Raw genomic sequence first — 18,503 nt, 5'->3', positions numbered from 1 at the left:
CATTTCCTGTGCAAGCCGCAGGTCTAGACCACACCTTGCGAGGGGATTTCTGCAACTACTGCCAGTGACGCACTATAGAAACAAGGAGACATGCACCCTCATGCCTGCATACATATACGGAGCTACTGTACACACTGGAAATACTGTATATAGATGTTTTTAGCAATTGGCTGAGACTATGTACAGTTGAAATGCTGTCTTTGGGATAAAAATCAATTTGTGGGAAAATGTTGAAAACATGCAGTACAGAAAACACATTCAACAGGAATTATATCAATGCTACATCTAGAATAAGCAACAACAAAAGAAATGTGTATTTTTATATTTTCTGAATAAAATCAGTCAGTCAGCCGAAAGCTGTCGCCCTCTATGAGTGATAAGTCAAGTCCTTGTGTTTTTGTACACTGAAACAAGGCGTTTTCACATCATATGCCAACACCCTAGGGCCACATTTCTGCTATGGAGTATGAGAAAGCTGTCAAATCATGCTTTACTACTGGTCCCCAAAGAAATCAACCGCATGGCACATAGGTTAAAGGCTCAACCTGCCTGACATTTCTAGTGGAGCAAATCAAACCACAACTACTAGTATTGTTTTTTAACAGCTGATATGTGCGCTGACTCAAAATCTGAGCTTTTATGGTTACTTATACTTGGACAAAAGTCTCTGTAGTACTTGAGTGCATTGGCACAGTCCACTATGTACCACAGGTCAGCATGTCTTCGAATTGGGTTCTCATCTCCTTCAATTTCAGGTCACGAGTACACACACGCGTCGGCAGCAATAACACACTTTTACTGTGGATCTCCGAAATGACTCCTGTAGTCTTCTTCCAGTCCAGGTCAGAGGCAGGAAGTGAGCTGGGAGAAAAGGAGGAAGCAGAAGCAGCTCTCTCTGGCTGCAGGTAATGACCCTGAACCTTGACCTCCAACCTCACCCTCCATCAGTTTGAAAATACACACTCTGAGAAAACACAGATGTGCAACACGGTGGTGTTGCCTACAATTATTTTGCAGATACTGAAGGAACTGTGTCTGGCAACTTAAAGCCTATACGTAGCTGATCTTTCTAACGTTAGGAAATCCTTTTAATGTTTTAAGGCAACGGAGTCTTTAATAGATCAATAAAGACAATAAAATCCGGAATTATAATTTCTCTTTTAATTATTTGACAGCAACAATAACAGCACGTTGCATTTGTTCACTTATTACATTTACAGAAGTGGTCAGGAAAGCTGTATGATTCATGGACTTTGTTCACACAATCCATTTGTCCTGCCTTTATCAAAGTGTTTGACGAAGCTGGAGGTACAGCCGATGAAGAGACTATTAGGACATGAGCACTGTCCAAAACCAACCTGCAGACCTCACACGTTTAAACAAAAAAAAAGGTACAGACACCAGTATCCCTAATGCTGGTGTCTGCACCTGAGAGATTTAAACCTTTTGGAGTATAATTGATGTGTCAATGGTCACAAGTAGTCTAGATGTTTTTGGACAGGGCCCATGGCTTTGGAAAAAAAAAACACACCCCATGTTTACTTGTCAGACATACAGAGTGAAAACATGTTTAAATACAAGCGCCCTGCGAGGACGTTTTGGTGGACATGCTCAGGTTTAGGGGCTCGATTCTTCTTGAAATTGTGATCAATACACCTGACTTGAAACACAAATTCCTTATACTGTATGTTAGGGAATTGTACATGTACAGTGTGCCAATATCCGACTGGACGGAAAAAATTACAATTACTTGAAGTCTGGTAAAACCTGAGACCAATATCCAATAGATGATCTAATCAATAAAATAAAAAAAACATATATATATATATATATATATATATATATATATATATATATATATATATATATATAATATATATATATATATTTTAGTTTTTTCTGCTGAAACCTTGTCTATTTCCTCCATTCTCCTCGACCTCTTCCCTTAAATCGTGATTTACAGCCTCTCGGCTCTTCTTTATCCACCTCATCCCTCATCCTCTCCCCTGCTTTTTCCACCTTTGCACTTTCTTTATGACTTCTGATTCCGGTCTGTCTTTCCTTTACTCTCTTCCTTCGTTTCTGTCATGCTATGGTCTTTCTCCAAGATTTGGATATCTCCCAACCTGAATGGGTAACTCTTTCAACCTGCTTCTGAAATTAGTTTACTCCCATCCTCTCAAACATGTCTTTTCCATTTGTTCTATATAGCTGAGCAACCAGAGAAACTCAGCCAGCCAGTCAACAGTCATCCTGGACATTTTTCATACTGATCTCAAGTCAGATTTCTGTTCTTTTGTTTACTTGCTCATGTGATTTGATTCCATGAACAACAGCTGTGCCTGGAAAAGTGCAAAATGGGCAAAGGTTAATTACAGCCATTCACAGATTCCCAGGTTTGTCCAAGTGTCTTTTTAAAGACTACAGAAATACATGTCCAAAAATCTATAGTCCAGATCAGTTGTTGGTCATGTTCTTTTGCTGCTACCTAATTAGTGCTTGAAGGGCGTTATGCAAGCCCCTAAAACTGGCAATTTTATGAAAAGAAAAACCTCCTGGCTCAAAACTGTAGCTGAATGAGACTGTGTGAGACACTACGAAGATGCAATCAGAGCCTCTTGCACAGCACATAATTTGCCAGAATAGAGCCCATCAACCCAGCTGCTCACATTGTAAATGCAGTCAATTCTTCCCAAGTCTCACCTTGGACAGGTCTCCCAGCTCGGGTCTCTGCCACCCCAGCTTATCAAGGACGCAGCTGTCGAAGGCTTGCTGCTTCTGACGGCAGTGGCGCAGTTCCGACAAGTTGGAATAATCCAGACAGGTCCAGTACTCCGTGAAGGACTCGGCACAGTTTCCCTTGATTTGTCTACAAGAAAGAGTGCAAACGGAGACTTGAGTCCGAATCAAATATGCAAGAATAAAATGAAAACAGTCCAGAAAACTCTGTTACTATGCATGAGCTGGAACTCTTAACCCTTAAAACGTTTATTTATCAAAATGTTTAAAGAGATAATGTGACTCAGGAGATGGTACAAAAGTAAGATTTAATAAAAATTACATACAGGGTTCCTATACCTTTTCCAAAGTCAAGCATTTTCAAGGTGCATTTTCAAGCTTTTGCAGCACCTTACAGATGTTGTAAATAGAACCCTGTATATAATAAGCGTTGGAAAGATTTCTAAATAATTCACAGTTCATCCTCCGTGCTTGAACTGCTCAGATCCCAAATTCACACTCCAACCACGTCAAAAACTTTCATTAAATTGAGGTTTATAAAAAAAATATTTTACAGGTTTCCATAACAAGAACTTTCTGAACTGGTGATGTGAATGAAGTGCTCCTAAAAAGGTGTCTGGCAGTTGCCAGAAGCACCGAAGAATCAAACCAGATCCTGGGTGCAATTACAGCTTTTGTCAAATCTTTCCTCATTAAAATAATTACAGGTATTGGTCTTTCACAGTAACTCTCAGTTTGTCACAGTGTCGGTTGTTTGTGTTTTTTGAGAACCAGAAGCACCCCAGACACACACACGTATAACCAAAGCTCAGTCTAAAACACAGACACAGCAGAGTGAAAAACCCCAGACCACTTCCCCAAATAGCCCCCAATGACAATGTTATAGACACAATAAACTCTGTACTTAGCTTATTGATTGATTCTTATTCAATAGCCCAAAATGCAGGAAAACCAATTATTAATAGATTCTTATGAAAACAAAATAAGTGAAGATAATAAATTAAAAAGCTTTGCAGGAATACTGACTCAATAAGATAGTGCAGATGATCAGCTGTTAGATTAGTACTATAACACAGAACACTTAATAATACGTTTTGAGACATCTGGCATCATGCCCGAAAACTTGAAAATATTAAAGGTTCTTGCAGACAACCAGAAAACCAGAAGACATCTCATTCAGCTACAAAATCTCACCACTTAAGGTTCAGTGCATTTAGCAGAAACCGTGCATAGGAATTCATGGAGGACTAATGTGTTATAAACATCTGTTCTTAGTTTGGACCAGTTTGGACAAGAATTAACAAGTTATCTTAAACCCACACTCTTATTTTTCAGTAAAATCTGGTTGCTCACCTCCATTCCAGATGGTGCACTGCAACTTCATTTTCACCAATGTTTTCTCTCCTACCCTTACTTACATCACTAGCTTTAAATCGCAAACCATTCTACTTGGCCAGGGAAGACTCATCTCGCTGCCGCCAAAAGCCAATGGAATGAAAAATGTATTAGCAGAAAGAGTTACAGGACAGGAAACTGTAAAATGAACAACTGTAACCTCTGGAAGAACAACTGCCTGACTATTTGCAACTTCAGAGCACATTTTCTACCGACATGTCCATCACAAAGGAAGAAATGCTAAATCTCTTGACCGCAAAACCTCTTTTGACAAAGGTTTCAAATGGTCTCTCAAACTCCGTACCCTTCAGCTGGCTCCAAAGTTCAGCCACATCTTCAATCACTCGCTGACCACACTGTGGAAGCCTTCATCTCCAAAATTGTATTAAATAGGTCTAATCACTAGGGTTTCTAATCTATCCACTGTTACCTACACATCCAATGAATTAACTTGTTTTTTTAACTGAGTGTGTAAACCTTCTTAAACGACTGTTTCAGACATTGTGTCTCTGTGTAACAGGAGTATTTGTTGCCAGAAAGATTTTTTAAAAAACCTGGGTGTGAGTTACCTGAAGAAGTTGAGTGCACATTCGTTGACTTTCCTCCCTTCTTCTAGACACTTTCTGGGGTCCTTCTCCTCCCAGCGACAGAGCATGAACTCCTTGTTGGGTTTGTCACACTGGGAGCCATAATGGTGGGCAGCAGCCTTCAGCACGGCAGAGGACACATTGATCTGGACAAAATCAGGGACAGGCATATGGGAAACAATTAGGTGTCTTAGTACATGAGTAGATGTACTAAGACATTTTTTTAGATTTATTTTGTGTATCCTGACACTTGTTGATATTGGTGACCTCATAAAAGAGCTTAAAGGATGTGTTTGATCGAATATTGCGGATCGATTTAATATTCATCCAGTGCAGAGACATAATCAGTACAAGCTTGATTTATGGTTGTGCGGAGGCTCTATGTAGAGCTTTTGCTGTAACCTACGTTAGCGGCCTGAAGTTTTTACTTGTGCGTTGGTGTGTGTCGAGATCTCTTTAGGAGAATAGCCTGGCCGGCGTGTGTGTGGGGAGTGTATGGTAGAGCGAGTGAGAGATTGACAGTGATTAGCTTCGGAGCAAACAAAGTGTCTCCCCTGTGCTTTCTGACCACGGTGGGAAATCTCAAGCAGGAAAAGTTAACCCTCTCCTTGATTACATGTTGTTATGGAGAAGGAGAACCAGGAAAAGAGTAGGGGGAAATGCAACGCTACCAAGCCACGGCCGAGCGACGTACGTCGCCGCAAAGTGTAGTTACATTTTTCGAGAGATGCACGTCAGGCTACGGCGTAGGTCTGTGTCTCCATGTACCTACGTGAGTAGCCACGGTGTTGATTTTACGCAGAAGTATAAAATCACGCTTAACTGGGAGCAGCTGGAAACTGCTAGTCTAGCTCCAATAGTGAAAAGTACACCTCCAAACACTCCCAGATTGTTATATTCAGCCACCTGTTGTATAAAATTTACTAAACTTATGTATTAAAAAAGGATGAAAAATAGAGTTTGTGATTCATAGTGCTGGAAATCACCAACGATTTCCCAAATCGATTCAATTCTGATTCACAAAGTCCCGATACAATTAAATTTCCGATTTGATTTAAATTGTCAATTAGATATCAATTAGGTTAGGGAAATTTCAGTTACAATATCAACTTTGTATGGTTATAAAAGAGATTCTTAAAGAACTTCTGCTGTAAACTGTACAAGCAAGAAGCAACTCTCAAATATTTCTTATAATGCATCAGGTTAATGTTCACATTAGGAAGTGGCCCACAAAAAGGTTGTTTAAAGTAACTTTTACTTATACATCCATGGTGAAAAGACATATATTAAATAAGTCAATTTCGGAATTTTGTTAATGGATATCACTAAAACAAAGATCAATTTTAATTAGAGAATCGATTATTTTAATCGAGCCCTAGTGATTTAAGAGGTAGCTATGAGGTCTGAGGTATTTCTTAGGGGGTAACCTTTTATTTTTCATAGAGATGTACCGATTGATCGGCTGGTGACCGGAATTGGCCGATTTTCACGTGACCGGCCATGACCGGCGACTGGCCGGTCAGTCTGACGTATGCTGAGTTTATGCCGGTCAAATGCACAAATGTATTCAGACATCTTGACAAAGATGTCTGAATACTCCTTTCAACACAGAAGTGATGGAAATGTTTTACAAATTTCATACTGTAATTTATTTAATTTTTTTTTTGTTGGATATTGGATGTGAAAAGAAGGAAATGTTTTTTCCATAACATTGCACTTTAGAGGTGTGTGAATTTCCCACACCAGGAGTAATTTATATAAATGAAAAATGTTCTATGCAAAATGTAAAATGTTCTATTAAAGAAAAGATAGAAAATACATATTTGTGTGTGCTGTAAAGTGGTTAGAAAAAATTAAATCGTATCAGCTAAAATCGGTATCGGCAGGTCAAACTCAATGAAAAATCGGAAATGGCCTAGAAAGTTGTAATCTGTGCATCTCTAATTTTTCAGTCCAGCATCTCTTTAAATTATTTCCAACTACAAGGCTGTTTCTAGGTGCTTGGACTGTGTTGATCTGTAATACTGTAAGCACTGTAATAATGTTTTACAAATTTCATACTGTAATTTAAGCCAATCACAATCTCGTGCACAATAATCAATATTGAGAATGAGTGAATACAAAAAATCAGATTTCACCACATCGAACTTTCTTTACAAGAAAATCAAAACAATGTATGAGGTGCTTGGCATTACAACAACCAGTTATACTTCAAATACAAAAATAGCACAGTAGCATGAAGTTGCTAATAGGGAAGTAAAGGTTTGCATTGCAGTGTAATTCTAAAACAATTCATCAAACTACAGAATTTTCAAGAAACTTTTACATGCACATATTTTATGCTTGATATATTAACCCATATTAGTGTTGGAACACAAGCTGCTGCCAGCTAACAACTGTCTTCCAAGGACAAGTTCAATGTGGCAAATAACATTGCTGCTGAGATAAATCGGCCAAAGGTTTGTTTAGGGACAGCCATTGTAAAGTTACTGTTGTATGTCTGCTATTTAATGCTGCCAAGGTGTATATATATCATAGAGATGCCGGGAAATTCACCAGCTTCAGTTAAATTTAGAATTATTTGCTAGTGGATTTATTACTTTATCAATCCAGGTTATCTAACTAAGTTTCCGCAATGTGAAGGCAGGTAACACCAGCGGCAAAAGTTAGAAACTACTGAGCATATATCTTGAAATATACAGCAGCTATCGTTAGCTAGTAACGTTAGCTTGTTAGCTAGCATGTTCTGTCTTACTACGATTTCCATTCAAGCTAAACAATAAACACTGCTCACCTCATCCACGTTCAGCTCCTGCAGCGAGGGAGCATCCAGTTTTGTGGGCATGGCTGTGTGACTGTACAATAAAACTAACTCAGAAAATCAAATACCACTGCTGAAAAAACATTCAAGGTCCTCGTCTGGCTCCAGGACGAGCGACGAGGCCGCAGAGAAGGTCAGTTTGAGTTTACTGCGCCTGCTGCCGTCAGCTGGGAAGCGCGTTCTGATGACGCAACAGAGAGCGACCAATACCAGAGCCGCTGGCGCATGCGCACTTAAGGAGCTGTAAAAAGAGCATAATAATAAGTTGGATTCATTTGTTATTTGTTTTGTCAAGTTTTATTTCGAAATTGTTGAAATGATAAACTGTGACAAACAATCAAACACATCGCTCTTCATGTTGAACAGTCTAAGTTGTAGTCTGGCTCTGCTCTCTGTTGCCATGGTAACGGTACACTTGGCCGTTGTGCAGTCGATAAATCGAAATGGTTTGTGTGCTTGTTAGTTTATTTTGAGAAGACAGGGTGCTAGAAAGTCAATGTAGTAATGGAGCTCATCGGAAGCAGTTACAAAGGAGATACAAAAAACGGCAGGTAAACGTCTGTTTCGGTTTCGTAACGCTAAAGACAGCAGGATATACAACACACACACACATATATATATATATATATATATATATATATATATATATATAACGTTACACACCGTTATTGATTCAAGTTTGCTGTGCTAACGTTATGAAGAACAAAAGTTGTCAAAGCACTGTGACCATCTCTTTTCTACCTCAGGATGGATGGAAAAGGAGAGTACACCTTTCCCACAGAGACAAAGTATGAGGGAGAGATGAAAGATGGCATGTTCCATGGCAAAGGAGTGCTACACTTTTCAAATGGAAGTAAATATGAGGCCACCTGGAAAAACGGCATAGCTAAACAGGTGAGGAGTAGTGTGTGTGTGTGTGTGTGTGTGTGTGTGTGTGTGTGTGTGTGTGTGTGTGTGTGTGTGTGTGTGTGTGTGTGTGTCTGTCTGCATGCATGTCAGAATATATGCACATGCATGTGTGTTTCACATTGGTTATAGTTGATATTACATCTGGTCCCTTTTAGCAATCACTCACCATTATTGTCATAGTTATTAGGTTTCTCTCCTTTTTTTCCTGCACAAAGCTACAGTCTCTCCTGCTCTAATTCATTCTTTCATGGGCTTTTGCCACAACAGTGATCACTCCAATTATTATCATTATTTCAGTTGTGGTTCATTTGAAATGTAGCAGCTCTAAACCATGACTAATCGTGGCACAGACTACCCTGCACCTGCATCCATGCCAGCCCAAGAAAGCCTACTTCCATTCAAAATAGACCTAAACCATCCAATAAACTCTGGAAATTATATCTGGTACTCTGAAACTTGCACATCTCACTTCAAACTCTGCCTGGGGGTTGAGTATCCTGCATTATTCTTTTTCCTATTTTAGTGAACAAATTAAACAAGCATTTTAAAGGATCGTTAGCCTATCCTAAAAGGTTGATATCCATATGTGTATAAGAAACTCTGAAATTCAAGAATAAATGTTTTATTAGAAATCTTGTGGTTGAGGTGTAAATGTCACTGCAACTGTTTTATCTTATTCAAAAATCTTTATCAAAAGAGCTTTGAAATAAAAGAGCCAAAAACAACCAACATAAGATTAACAGCAACCTCTAGTTATGTATTATGCAAGTAAATAGAACTTTTTTTTACTGCAGACACGGCATAACAGCAAAAGCACAGGTGTGATTAATAACATTAAACAAGGCTGTATTCCACAGGTGTTCCAGGACCAAGGTACAAGGACACTTATGTGAAGCTGAAGCATCGTTAATATTATAACTTAAACAGTGCTTCTCCTGCATGACTTGTATCGACTTGTAGTACAAATTTACCCATTAAACATTGGTCTCTCTTCTCTTCTTTTTTGAATTTGTATTTGATCCCCCACCAAATAAGAACTCAAACAAATAACAAATAAAATGAGAATTAATGCCATTTACATGATTGCAAATGATATTGTTGACATCGACATTTTGCCAGATTGCTGAACAATGTATGCTTATTTTTCATTCCCAATAACAGTTGTATCATCCCTCAGAAAAACATGCGCACACACACACACACACACACACACACACACACACACACCCACACACACACACACACACAACAACACACACACACACACACACACACACACACACACACACACACACACACACACAAAACACAAAGTGTGTCAGTTCACCCAAAAGACATATTTTTCCACTTTCCCCTGGTGTATATATGTATGCAGACAGTTTTGGTTTTATCTGCTGAGGTTTTGAGATTTCCATCTTTAAGATTTCGGCCTTAACCCTAAAACAATAGAAGAGAATTTAAATTGTTTTTTTGTGCTTAAAGCACTGAAAAGTGACATTTGGAAACCTCAACAGCAACTTATCTTTCCAGAAACCATGTCTGGGGTACGTAGGATAACCAAGAGACCTTGCTTTCAACAGTTTTTACTTTCTGCCAAGAATAGCCCCAAGGAAAACTGCCAACAGTGAGGTCTGTGGATTATCTTTAGCATTATCGTAGCATTGCTGTTGAGTTTTTCAAATGTATTTTTTTCACTGCTTTAAGGAGCACATATGAAACTCAATTGTACTGTGGTGGTGGAAGATGTAAATATCACAAAATGTTGGCACATAAAATTGTCTCCATGGCCAGACACCACTAGAGGTAAGTGGAAAATTATGTTTTGTTTTGTGGGTTTTTGTTGGGTTTTTTTTGTAATAAAGAAAAAGCAGAATAACAATGATTTCAACATTGTGCTTCTTCACAAGGGGTCATTTACCTTTGCTGATGGTCTTCAGTACCAGGAGAAGGACTGGGACTACTGTGATGGTTACGACAGGCGCTTCTACAGTGAGAGGTGCAATGGACTCAGACCTGCAGGTTGGAATTCATTTATTTGCTCATTCGGTCAGATGGCAGTGTTTCTTCTCTATCCCACTCTCAGACAAACATATCATTTAGCTTGAAAATATAATGAACGTTTCCTAGAATTAAAACACTGTTAATACGTTGAGATTGGGAGCATGTGCATGGGAAGAAAAGGAGTGACACCCAAAGCAATAACTTATTTATAAATAAATATAAATAAAAAGCTGCTTAGTGTGGTCAGAGATTCACTTCTCTGTATTGTTGTACTGAATGTGTGTCACAAAGCAGGACAACTGAGCTGGCTTGATATCTTTTTGAGCTAAACCTGGACATCCCTTTTTATTTCAGTCCATGTTCCAGATTTTAGAAGATAACTAGATAATGTAGTTAGTAGTAATTATTACTGCTTTTTGAGTTAAGGTCCATGTCCATCAATGGCCTGACAAATAAATAGACTTTAGATTCACTTTACACGTACATGATCAATCCACATGGCACTCATTAAAGCCATTAGAAAGGGCTGAGATTTGAACACAAAATCATAATAATAAGGAATTGCGTTAGTAGTTGTACACAGTACACTGTAAGATCACTGTTCAATACAAAACAACTGTTTCCTTCATACAGGAGAATCTCAGCTAACTGATCTGCATCCGCCACGTCTCATTCCTGATGGATGCTACGATTGTGGAGATGGTTTCTATGACCCCAATACCAGAGTCGTCACTTCCCACGCTGGCAGATTCCTCAGGAATGCAGGTGAGACAAAAAATATCTTGTTATTTTCACTGTGGTAGCCCTGGCCTGTGACACCAAAGATGACTGGCTAGTAGGAGGTGTGTCTTCTAACAGTGTTCATGTAACCACTTACTTTGATTCATAATAATAATCCTTTGCTACTAAATAATACTTTCCAACCTGGACATATTTTTGAACTATGTACTTACTGTGAGGTGAACAAAAGTACCACAATCCAGATAGGATACTCACATTTTCACAACATCTCTATCAGAATCAAAATCGTACCTTCTTCTCTCACTGCTTACTTTGCTCTAGTTTGTGCACATTTTTGTTTCCTCTAATTTTAGGCCAAATTGGCTCCATCTGAGTGTTGAGTAATATCCAGGCATCTTAGCCTGCTGTGCCAAAGAAAATGAGAAAGATGAAAGTCAAGAGTAAACACAAATTTCCATTTCAAATTAATAATGTCCACTAAAGCACCTTGTCAGTGATAGATTGCTGTATGTTAAATGTATATAGTAACTTAATAAAGCAGCACCACGTAAAAATTCCAGTAATCATGTAGCTATTGATTAAACCTGTTTCCAGAGCATGTGTGCTGTAGTATCCACCTATGGCCAAGCTAATGGAGTGCTTTGCCAGACCGCTCTCTTAAAGTGGCAAATATATAAAGATGAAACAGGCAAATCCTGTTTCAATTATTCAAAGGAACAAATGCCAACTTAGGCCTATACATCAGTAAAATCCAAGAGTTCAAAGCCAAATTAGTACTGAGCGAGCTATTGTTTCTGTCTTGTTATACAAGATAAAAGCTCTGTGTAAGGAAACTCTACTTTTTTAAGAACAGGCCACAGAAAAGGCCTTTCTGATTTCTTTTTTTTACGGTTATCTGCATCTCTGATAGCATATAGTGTGGGATTTGATAGCAATGAACTTATGGAGTGATGTTAAATGGATTATCCCTGGATTCTCTGATGGAAGATTATTGCTACAAGTCATCTGATAAGCATGCTTCTATAGGCTATTGCAGTCATTTCAAAACAGTTTTTTTCCTTTTTTTTATTTGTCAAAAGTGGAAAATTCAAGACACATTTTTCCACTGAACGGGTGCCCAGTTTTGGAACTCCTGGCTTGAATTGAATGCAGTCTGTCAGGTGTCCAGATAGGAATTCCCAAATTCTGACATCCTCTGCTCGTCATGTCTCCTGTGATTTTACATCAAGAGACAACATTGTGAATTAGGCAGCGGGTTGTGAATGCAGTTTGTAAATGCATAGCTTTTGGCTCCCTAGGGTTAAGTCCAGTTGGATTGCTGTGCAGCAAAGGTATTTGACAGGACCATTTTTTATTTGACACATGCTGTACAGTACCTTAACACAGCTTTTATCACAGTACATGCATGGGGATGTTTTACAAGCTTGCAGGACTATTGTAAATTAATTTCAGAAATGCAGGAAGTATTCAAATCAGACAATATTTTGGTATTCTTCCATCTTCAGAAATCAGACACACTGCAGCATCAATGTCTGGATCCTCATCCAATGATTTTGACTTTAACATTACAAATGCAGACATGTGTCAAGATATGATTCATGGCAGAATTTAAGGAATGACTCACAAGCTCCCCTAAGGTAAAAAACTAAACTTAGCACAAAAAGTAAGGAAATTTGTGTTTGGTAAATTATTTCTCTGTGGTAACAATGCTTTTTGGCAATACATTTTATACTGTTGGAAAGCCTGTTTAGTTCCCTTTCCAAAAGGTGTTAATCTATTGGTGCAGCAATCAGCATAGCGTTCTTCGCGTCTTCTCCACAGTTTGACCCTACGATCCAACTGCCGTAGGCAGAATCTAGACTCATCACTGAACATAGCGTTCCTCCACATGTTCAGGTTCCAGTGCACGTGTTGCACATGTTCGGCAATGGCAGAGAAAATTTGGCACATTTTTCATGGCTGCAACCCACATACTCAGCGCTGCTGCTCATCCCACAAATGCATGTTCTTTACAAATGGGGCACCATACTAAACTAAACTTTCCAATGATATAAGATTTATTGCCAAAAAGCATTGTTACCACAGAGAAATAATCTACCATACACAAATGTCCTTACTTTTTGTGCTAAGTTTATTTCTGGGCAGTATATTTGTATTAAGATGAGCTACTTGCAATAAGTGGCTTGTGCAATATATCACAAACGCTACCTATATGCGCTTTCCCTCTTATCTTGGTATACAGTTCTTGAGAAGAATGCTCCTTTATCCTGTATGGATTTATTTTTCAAGGCACATTTGTCAGAGTGGGTGTGAAGACAGAATTTATTGCCTCATGGCTTCCGTCCAGGATGAGGACTGCGAGGATGATGGGACACAGGGCAGACCCACCCTCCCAGAGGGGACGCTTGCTACAGAGAGGAAAGAGGAAGGTGCTCCCCATGTAGCCACTACAGCTGGTGGATGTAGGACAAGGAAGAACTGAGCCTGCAACTGAAAAGTTGCAAAAATGATTCGTATGGAACTGGTTTGAACTGCAGACGATTCAAGTTTTACCCCCTGAACTGAACGTCGTTGCTAGGAAATATCAGGCTAACTTTACTCACTGGCCAAAACTGACCTATACTGGGAAGCCCTGCTCTCCTTAGTTACTGTTGCTAACTTGGACAAATATTCCTTCCTGGCATTGTTCCAGGTAGCAAAACAATAGGATCTGTTGCTAATATCCCCCAAGAGGTTAAAGATTATTTTTGGAGTTGAACCGCTTTCTTGTCATCAAGAAGCTGCTGATACGCCTGCATGCATGTATGGAGGGATGTCAATAATGTAAAAATGTAGGATAGTGGAATTGGAGGGTGGTGATAGTGTGTCAGATGGAATTATTAAGTGGGAACCTCCTATCACAGTTGTGTCCAGACTGTGGGTTAAATGTAAGATGCAACATCTCTGAAACAAATACTATACTGATCCTTACTTCAAAAGGCCCATTAATTGTCAGGTTGGTGGTTTACACATGTCAAAGTACAGTATTCTCAAGCAAGACACTGAAACCCAAAGTGCTCCCCAAATACAAGTCAGTTTGGATAAAAATGTTGAATGAATGGAACACAAACAATACTAACAAAAAATGGGATGATTGACCTTCTTTATGGCCTGCTCAGCACATAAGAAACCAATGTACACTAGACTGAGACTGATTCTAACTAAAACACATTACTTTACTCATTGGTTTTGGGCGAGGACCAGGAAGTATTTACATGGATTAGAGGAGTCATCACTGGGTGTTAACTAAAATTACTCTCAGAGAAAATGGTATATGATAACAAGTGCCCTCCTTTACTGACACACGAGTTATTGGACGTTGCTTCCTACTGTATCTTCTTGTTTGGGAGAAAATTATCTTGAAAAACTATTTCTTTTATAAATAGTCTGTTAAATTTGTTTTCTGATTCAATTTAAGGAAAGAAATGTCATTCACTCACAGAATCTTGCTTTATTTTAGATCTACAATTCCAAGTTTCATTTGGGTTTACAACTCTTAAGAGGCAGCGAGGCACACCATCATCCAAACCAATCAGCGAAATATTGGTTTGGATGATGGTCTTAGAGATTTTTAGTAGTTTTTTTAGAAACAATCTATAAGAAAGTAGTCAGACAGGTAATTTGGATACAAAGTCACCTCCTGCAATACACAGAAGACAGAAAGAAAGGAAGGTCTGAGTGTGTGTGTGTGTGTGGTGTGTGTGTGTGTGTGTGTGTGTGTGTGTGTGTGTGTGTGTGTGTGTGTGTGTGTGTGGTGTGTGTGTGTGTGTGTGTGTGTCAGTGATGAGTGATTGCAGGTGGTGAAAGATGAACATTCAGGGATCACAGACTTTGTTTCTGGCTGATGTTCTTCACAAACCTTCTTCATGAGTGTCCAATTTAATACCACAGCAATTGGTCATTCGGTATTACACTGCAGTTTTTCGTCTCTTCAACTCATCTCTCACTTGGGTGGGTAAACTAGGGAATCTGAAAAGAAGAATAACATGTCAGTGCACTGCACACTACTTGTTAAGTAGCATATTAGTTGGCATAGTGGATGAGCTGGCAGACTAATCCGTACTTCCATACATTTCTAAACACAAAACACTGCTTGTTAAGCACGAAATAAGAGTCAACGATTGAAATTTGAATTATGATTTGATTTCAATTTTTTATTAAGATTATTACAACAAACATGTTCCACTCACTATCACCCCACTGTGTCATAGTTAACCAGCCTATCTTAAATAAAGCCAACAGACTACAACACAATGAAACAATTACTGTAAACCTGAAACACAAATCACATAATTAAACAACTCCAAAAGGCTATTTTTATTCGCTTTCAAACTTCCAGAGACACATAATTGAACTTAATTTGTCATTGCTGATGAAGATTGTTACTTAAGTTTGACGTTATAAATAAAATAAAAAATTGCATTACTCTAAAACAGTAATTAAAGAAGAATGAGGGGAAAGATACATAGGCCACATCTGCAAAATCAAATCTCCACCACTGACTGATTAAGCGTTACTGTTATTACAAACAAACAAACACACACACACACACACACACACACACACACACACACACACACACACACACACACACACACACACACACACCACATAGCGCGGCGCGCACACACACACACACACACACAGAGTTGTGTATATTCTCTCTTGGCAACAGGCAGCAACAGTCGGCAGCGGTGCAGAAGGCTGCAGCAGCTCCAGCAGGGGCCATGTGTTGCTATATTGTTTGTAGCACTTTCCTGTTTCTGGAATAACCGCTTCCCTTTGAAACTCCACACAGAAAAGAGTTCCACACTGAAAACATTCCACTGCCAAGGAAAACACCTCTGGTGACCAAACCACAGCCCCTCCCTTTGTCCCCGTCCAGCCGAGGTGTTTCACAGACAGATAAAATCAGCCGAGGCCCTGGGGAGTGGAACATATCCATATCCTTTCCTGAAACTCTAATTTTTCATACATCTTCGAGACAAATAATTCACCATAAAACAGGATTTGCATGTTAATCCTGTGCGCTGTGACAGATGGATGAATAACTTTAAAGATCAGTATCTCTCTTTCAAAGCTAGAAACCGGAAAGCCGCCGCTGTTTTCTGTGATGTCATTAAGACACAAAAGCAAAGGCTGCTCCGCTTGCAGTGAATTGGAGACAGATGACTTATACGTGTGCATTCAAATGTTTATTTGAGCTTTCACATTTAGGTAAGTTTGATTGCACTGTGGTGCCTCCACTTGGAAACCACAAAATGCGCTTACATTAGCACATATGACCCTGAATAAGTCCACTAAGTTGAGGTCCTCGCCTTGGTTGGTGGACCAGGTTCAGATTTTGACATAGCTCTCCTGTGTCTGTGAATACTGTACTAATACTAAGTCCAGCAGAATGTGATCATCTCTTATGCAAATCACTATGGTACGTGTGTGTGTGTGTGTGTGTGTGTGTGTGTGTGTGTGTGTGTGTGTGTGTGTGTGTGTGTGTGTGTGTGTGTGTGTGTGTGTGTGTGAATTCACACCCATTGGGCTGGAAGGAAACACTTTTCCCTTCGAGTGTATTTTAAGGATTAAGATAAACAGACTTTAACAAGGTGCCATTATCGCTTCCACACACACTCTCTCCTGTGTACATTCCAAAAAGGTCATCCATGCAGGTTATTACAGTCAACCAGATATCTAATAAACAAGTGTGTTTAGTGTGCTGCATTTCACTAAATGTGCAAAATGGAGCCTGACATTTTTCCAACAAATTTGATGTATCATTTACTTCAGAGAACCATAGTATGATTTGATGTATTTATTTCTGTTTTTATCAGTCTACCTGCAATATCCCAATTCACAGAACTGATGAAAAGAGTCATTAGATAGGTCTATAAGTTAAATGTATTGACTTATAAAAACTGGTAAATCACAAAAATGTCCTGCTGTCCTTAGATTGCAGGAAATTACCTAAATATACCAGCCACCTGTGCCCTCAAATAACCCAAGGTACCAATTACATATGACTTAAATCCTGAGATAAACGCTGCTATACAATCTCAAGAGGGCAGAATTACAGCAAATATGAAAATGTCCCAATCTAATTATCATGAACGCAGGTTGTGGTTAATTGAGGTCAGTCTAAACGTAACGACGTATAGGCTTCAATAATTACCTTCTCCGTTAACAAATGCGTCACAAAGACAGTTTGCGGGGCAGCTGTCCGCGTGTCCGATAGGCCTGTATCCGTTCAATTGAGCTCCCGATCAGAACAGGTAGAAAGGAAAGAGACACACAGAGAAAGAGAGGAGCGGGCTGTTTTCTACGTGAAGTGGCTGTTAGTGTTGACGCCTGGCAATTACACACAATCAGTCCGAGAGCTGCAGACCTGCTCCCCTGTACAATGGAGCCCCGCGCGCAGTGGAACCTGGGGGTGAGGCCCGCGTGCTGCTCAAGTGCGTGCAGCTGCGAGCGCTCCAGAGAAAGCTCACTTCCCCTGCAATTAGCTACTCATTTCAGTTTTAACAATGCAAAACTGGTTTATTATCAGCTCCTTTGGCAGTCGTTTCGGTTTAAAAAAATAAAATAAAATAAATCGGTGTCTATTTTTTGTGGGGGTTATTATTTATTGGTGTCTGAAGTGGCTCTGAGAAGTTATTTTCTCCTAATTGTCAGGCTTATCTTGATTTGACAAATTTACCCGAGACTTGAATGGCACTTCACTGTTGCAGCCTCACACAGAAAATGGCCTGTGGTTTAATTATGCAGGCTACTGGTTATTAGAGTTTTGATTTAAACGCTTTACCTTTACACTTCAATCTACGGTTTGTAATTTTTTTCCCTCATTGTATCATAAGTCAAACGTTTAAAAAAAATTACTTTTACTGCAGGCTTTGTTTCCAATACTATTAACACATATTCTCAATCATTTCAAATTCAATCTTTCCAACAGATGACTCGGAACACGAGTGGATTGCGCGGACTTGTCGGAAAGCTTGGGATGAGGTTGCTGGCGTTGATCCTGAAAAGTCTGTTGCAACAATTCCTGAAGAGACCAGCAATATCAACTGAAATTAATTTTACTTTATAGCCTATTAAAACTACAGGATATGTTTATTTTTTTTGTCTTGTGGGCTATTATATGTCTGACAAATACTGAAAGAAAAACATGTTTCATATTACTATATTGACCTATTTTAGTCCTTGTATACATTGTCGGAGTTATAATAAATATAATGGCGCTATGACATTCATAGTCTATGTGTCAGTAAGTAAGATATTAG

General features: G+C 39.1%; 2 protein-coding genes and 1 long non-coding RNA gene across 5 annotated transcripts; 1 reads left to right on the top strand and 2 right to left on the bottom strand.

Moving 5' to 3' along the window:
- Window positions 1-2,667: 2,667 nt before the first annotated feature.
- On the bottom strand, window positions 2,668-7,734 carry ndufa8 (NADH:ubiquinone oxidoreductase subunit A8). Its single transcript, XM_039780651.1, has 3 exons — window positions 7,516-7,734; window positions 4,704-4,867; window positions 2,668-2,869 (listed from the first exon to the last, which is right to left on the bottom strand). The coding sequence occupies exons 1-3, from the start codon at window positions 7,564-7,566 to the stop codon at window positions 2,683-2,685; spliced, it is 402 nt and encodes a 133-aa protein (XP_039636585.1). The 5' UTR covers window positions 7,567-7,734; the 3' UTR covers window positions 2,668-2,682.
- On the top strand, window positions 6,765-18,406 carry morn5 (MORN repeat containing 5). 3 transcript variants are annotated; one of them, XM_039780650.1, is made up of 5 exons: window positions 6,765-7,180; window positions 8,289-8,436; window positions 10,359-10,470; window positions 11,086-11,217; window positions 18,173-18,406. In XM_039780650.1, exons 2-5 carry the CDS (start codon window positions 8,290-8,292, stop codon window positions 18,289-18,291), a joined length of 510 nt encoding a protein of 169 aa, XP_039636584.1. In that variant the 5' UTR covers window positions 6,765-7,180; window position 8,289; the 3' UTR covers window positions 18,292-18,406. The 3 variants fall into 3 exon arrangements, with proteins under 3 accessions (XP_039636584.1, XP_039636583.1, XP_039636582.1); XM_039780649.1 differs by lacking the exon at window positions 6,765-7,180 and adding an exon at window positions 7,957-8,093 and having other exon boundaries at window positions 10,389-10,470; XM_039780648.1 differs by lacking the exon at window positions 6,765-7,180 and adding an exon at window positions 7,957-8,093.
- LOC120545953 lies at window positions 12,262-17,684 on the bottom strand. The gene is made up of 3 exons (XR_005636765.1): window positions 17,396-17,684; window positions 15,092-15,201; window positions 12,262-12,404 (listed from the first exon to the last, which is right to left on the bottom strand). It is a non-coding gene; the product is annotated as an uncharacterized LOC120545953 (long non-coding RNA).
- Window positions 18,407-18,503: the final 97 nt, after the last annotated feature.

This window comes from Perca fluviatilis, chromosome 17 (assembly GCF_010015445.1).
Source record: "Perca fluviatilis chromosome 17, GENO_Pfluv_1.0, whole genome shotgun sequence".
NCBI classification, from domain to species: Eukaryota; Metazoa; Chordata; class Actinopteri; order Perciformes; family Percidae; genus Perca; species Perca fluviatilis.
This window is presented reverse-complemented; position numbering and strand designations above follow the sequence as displayed.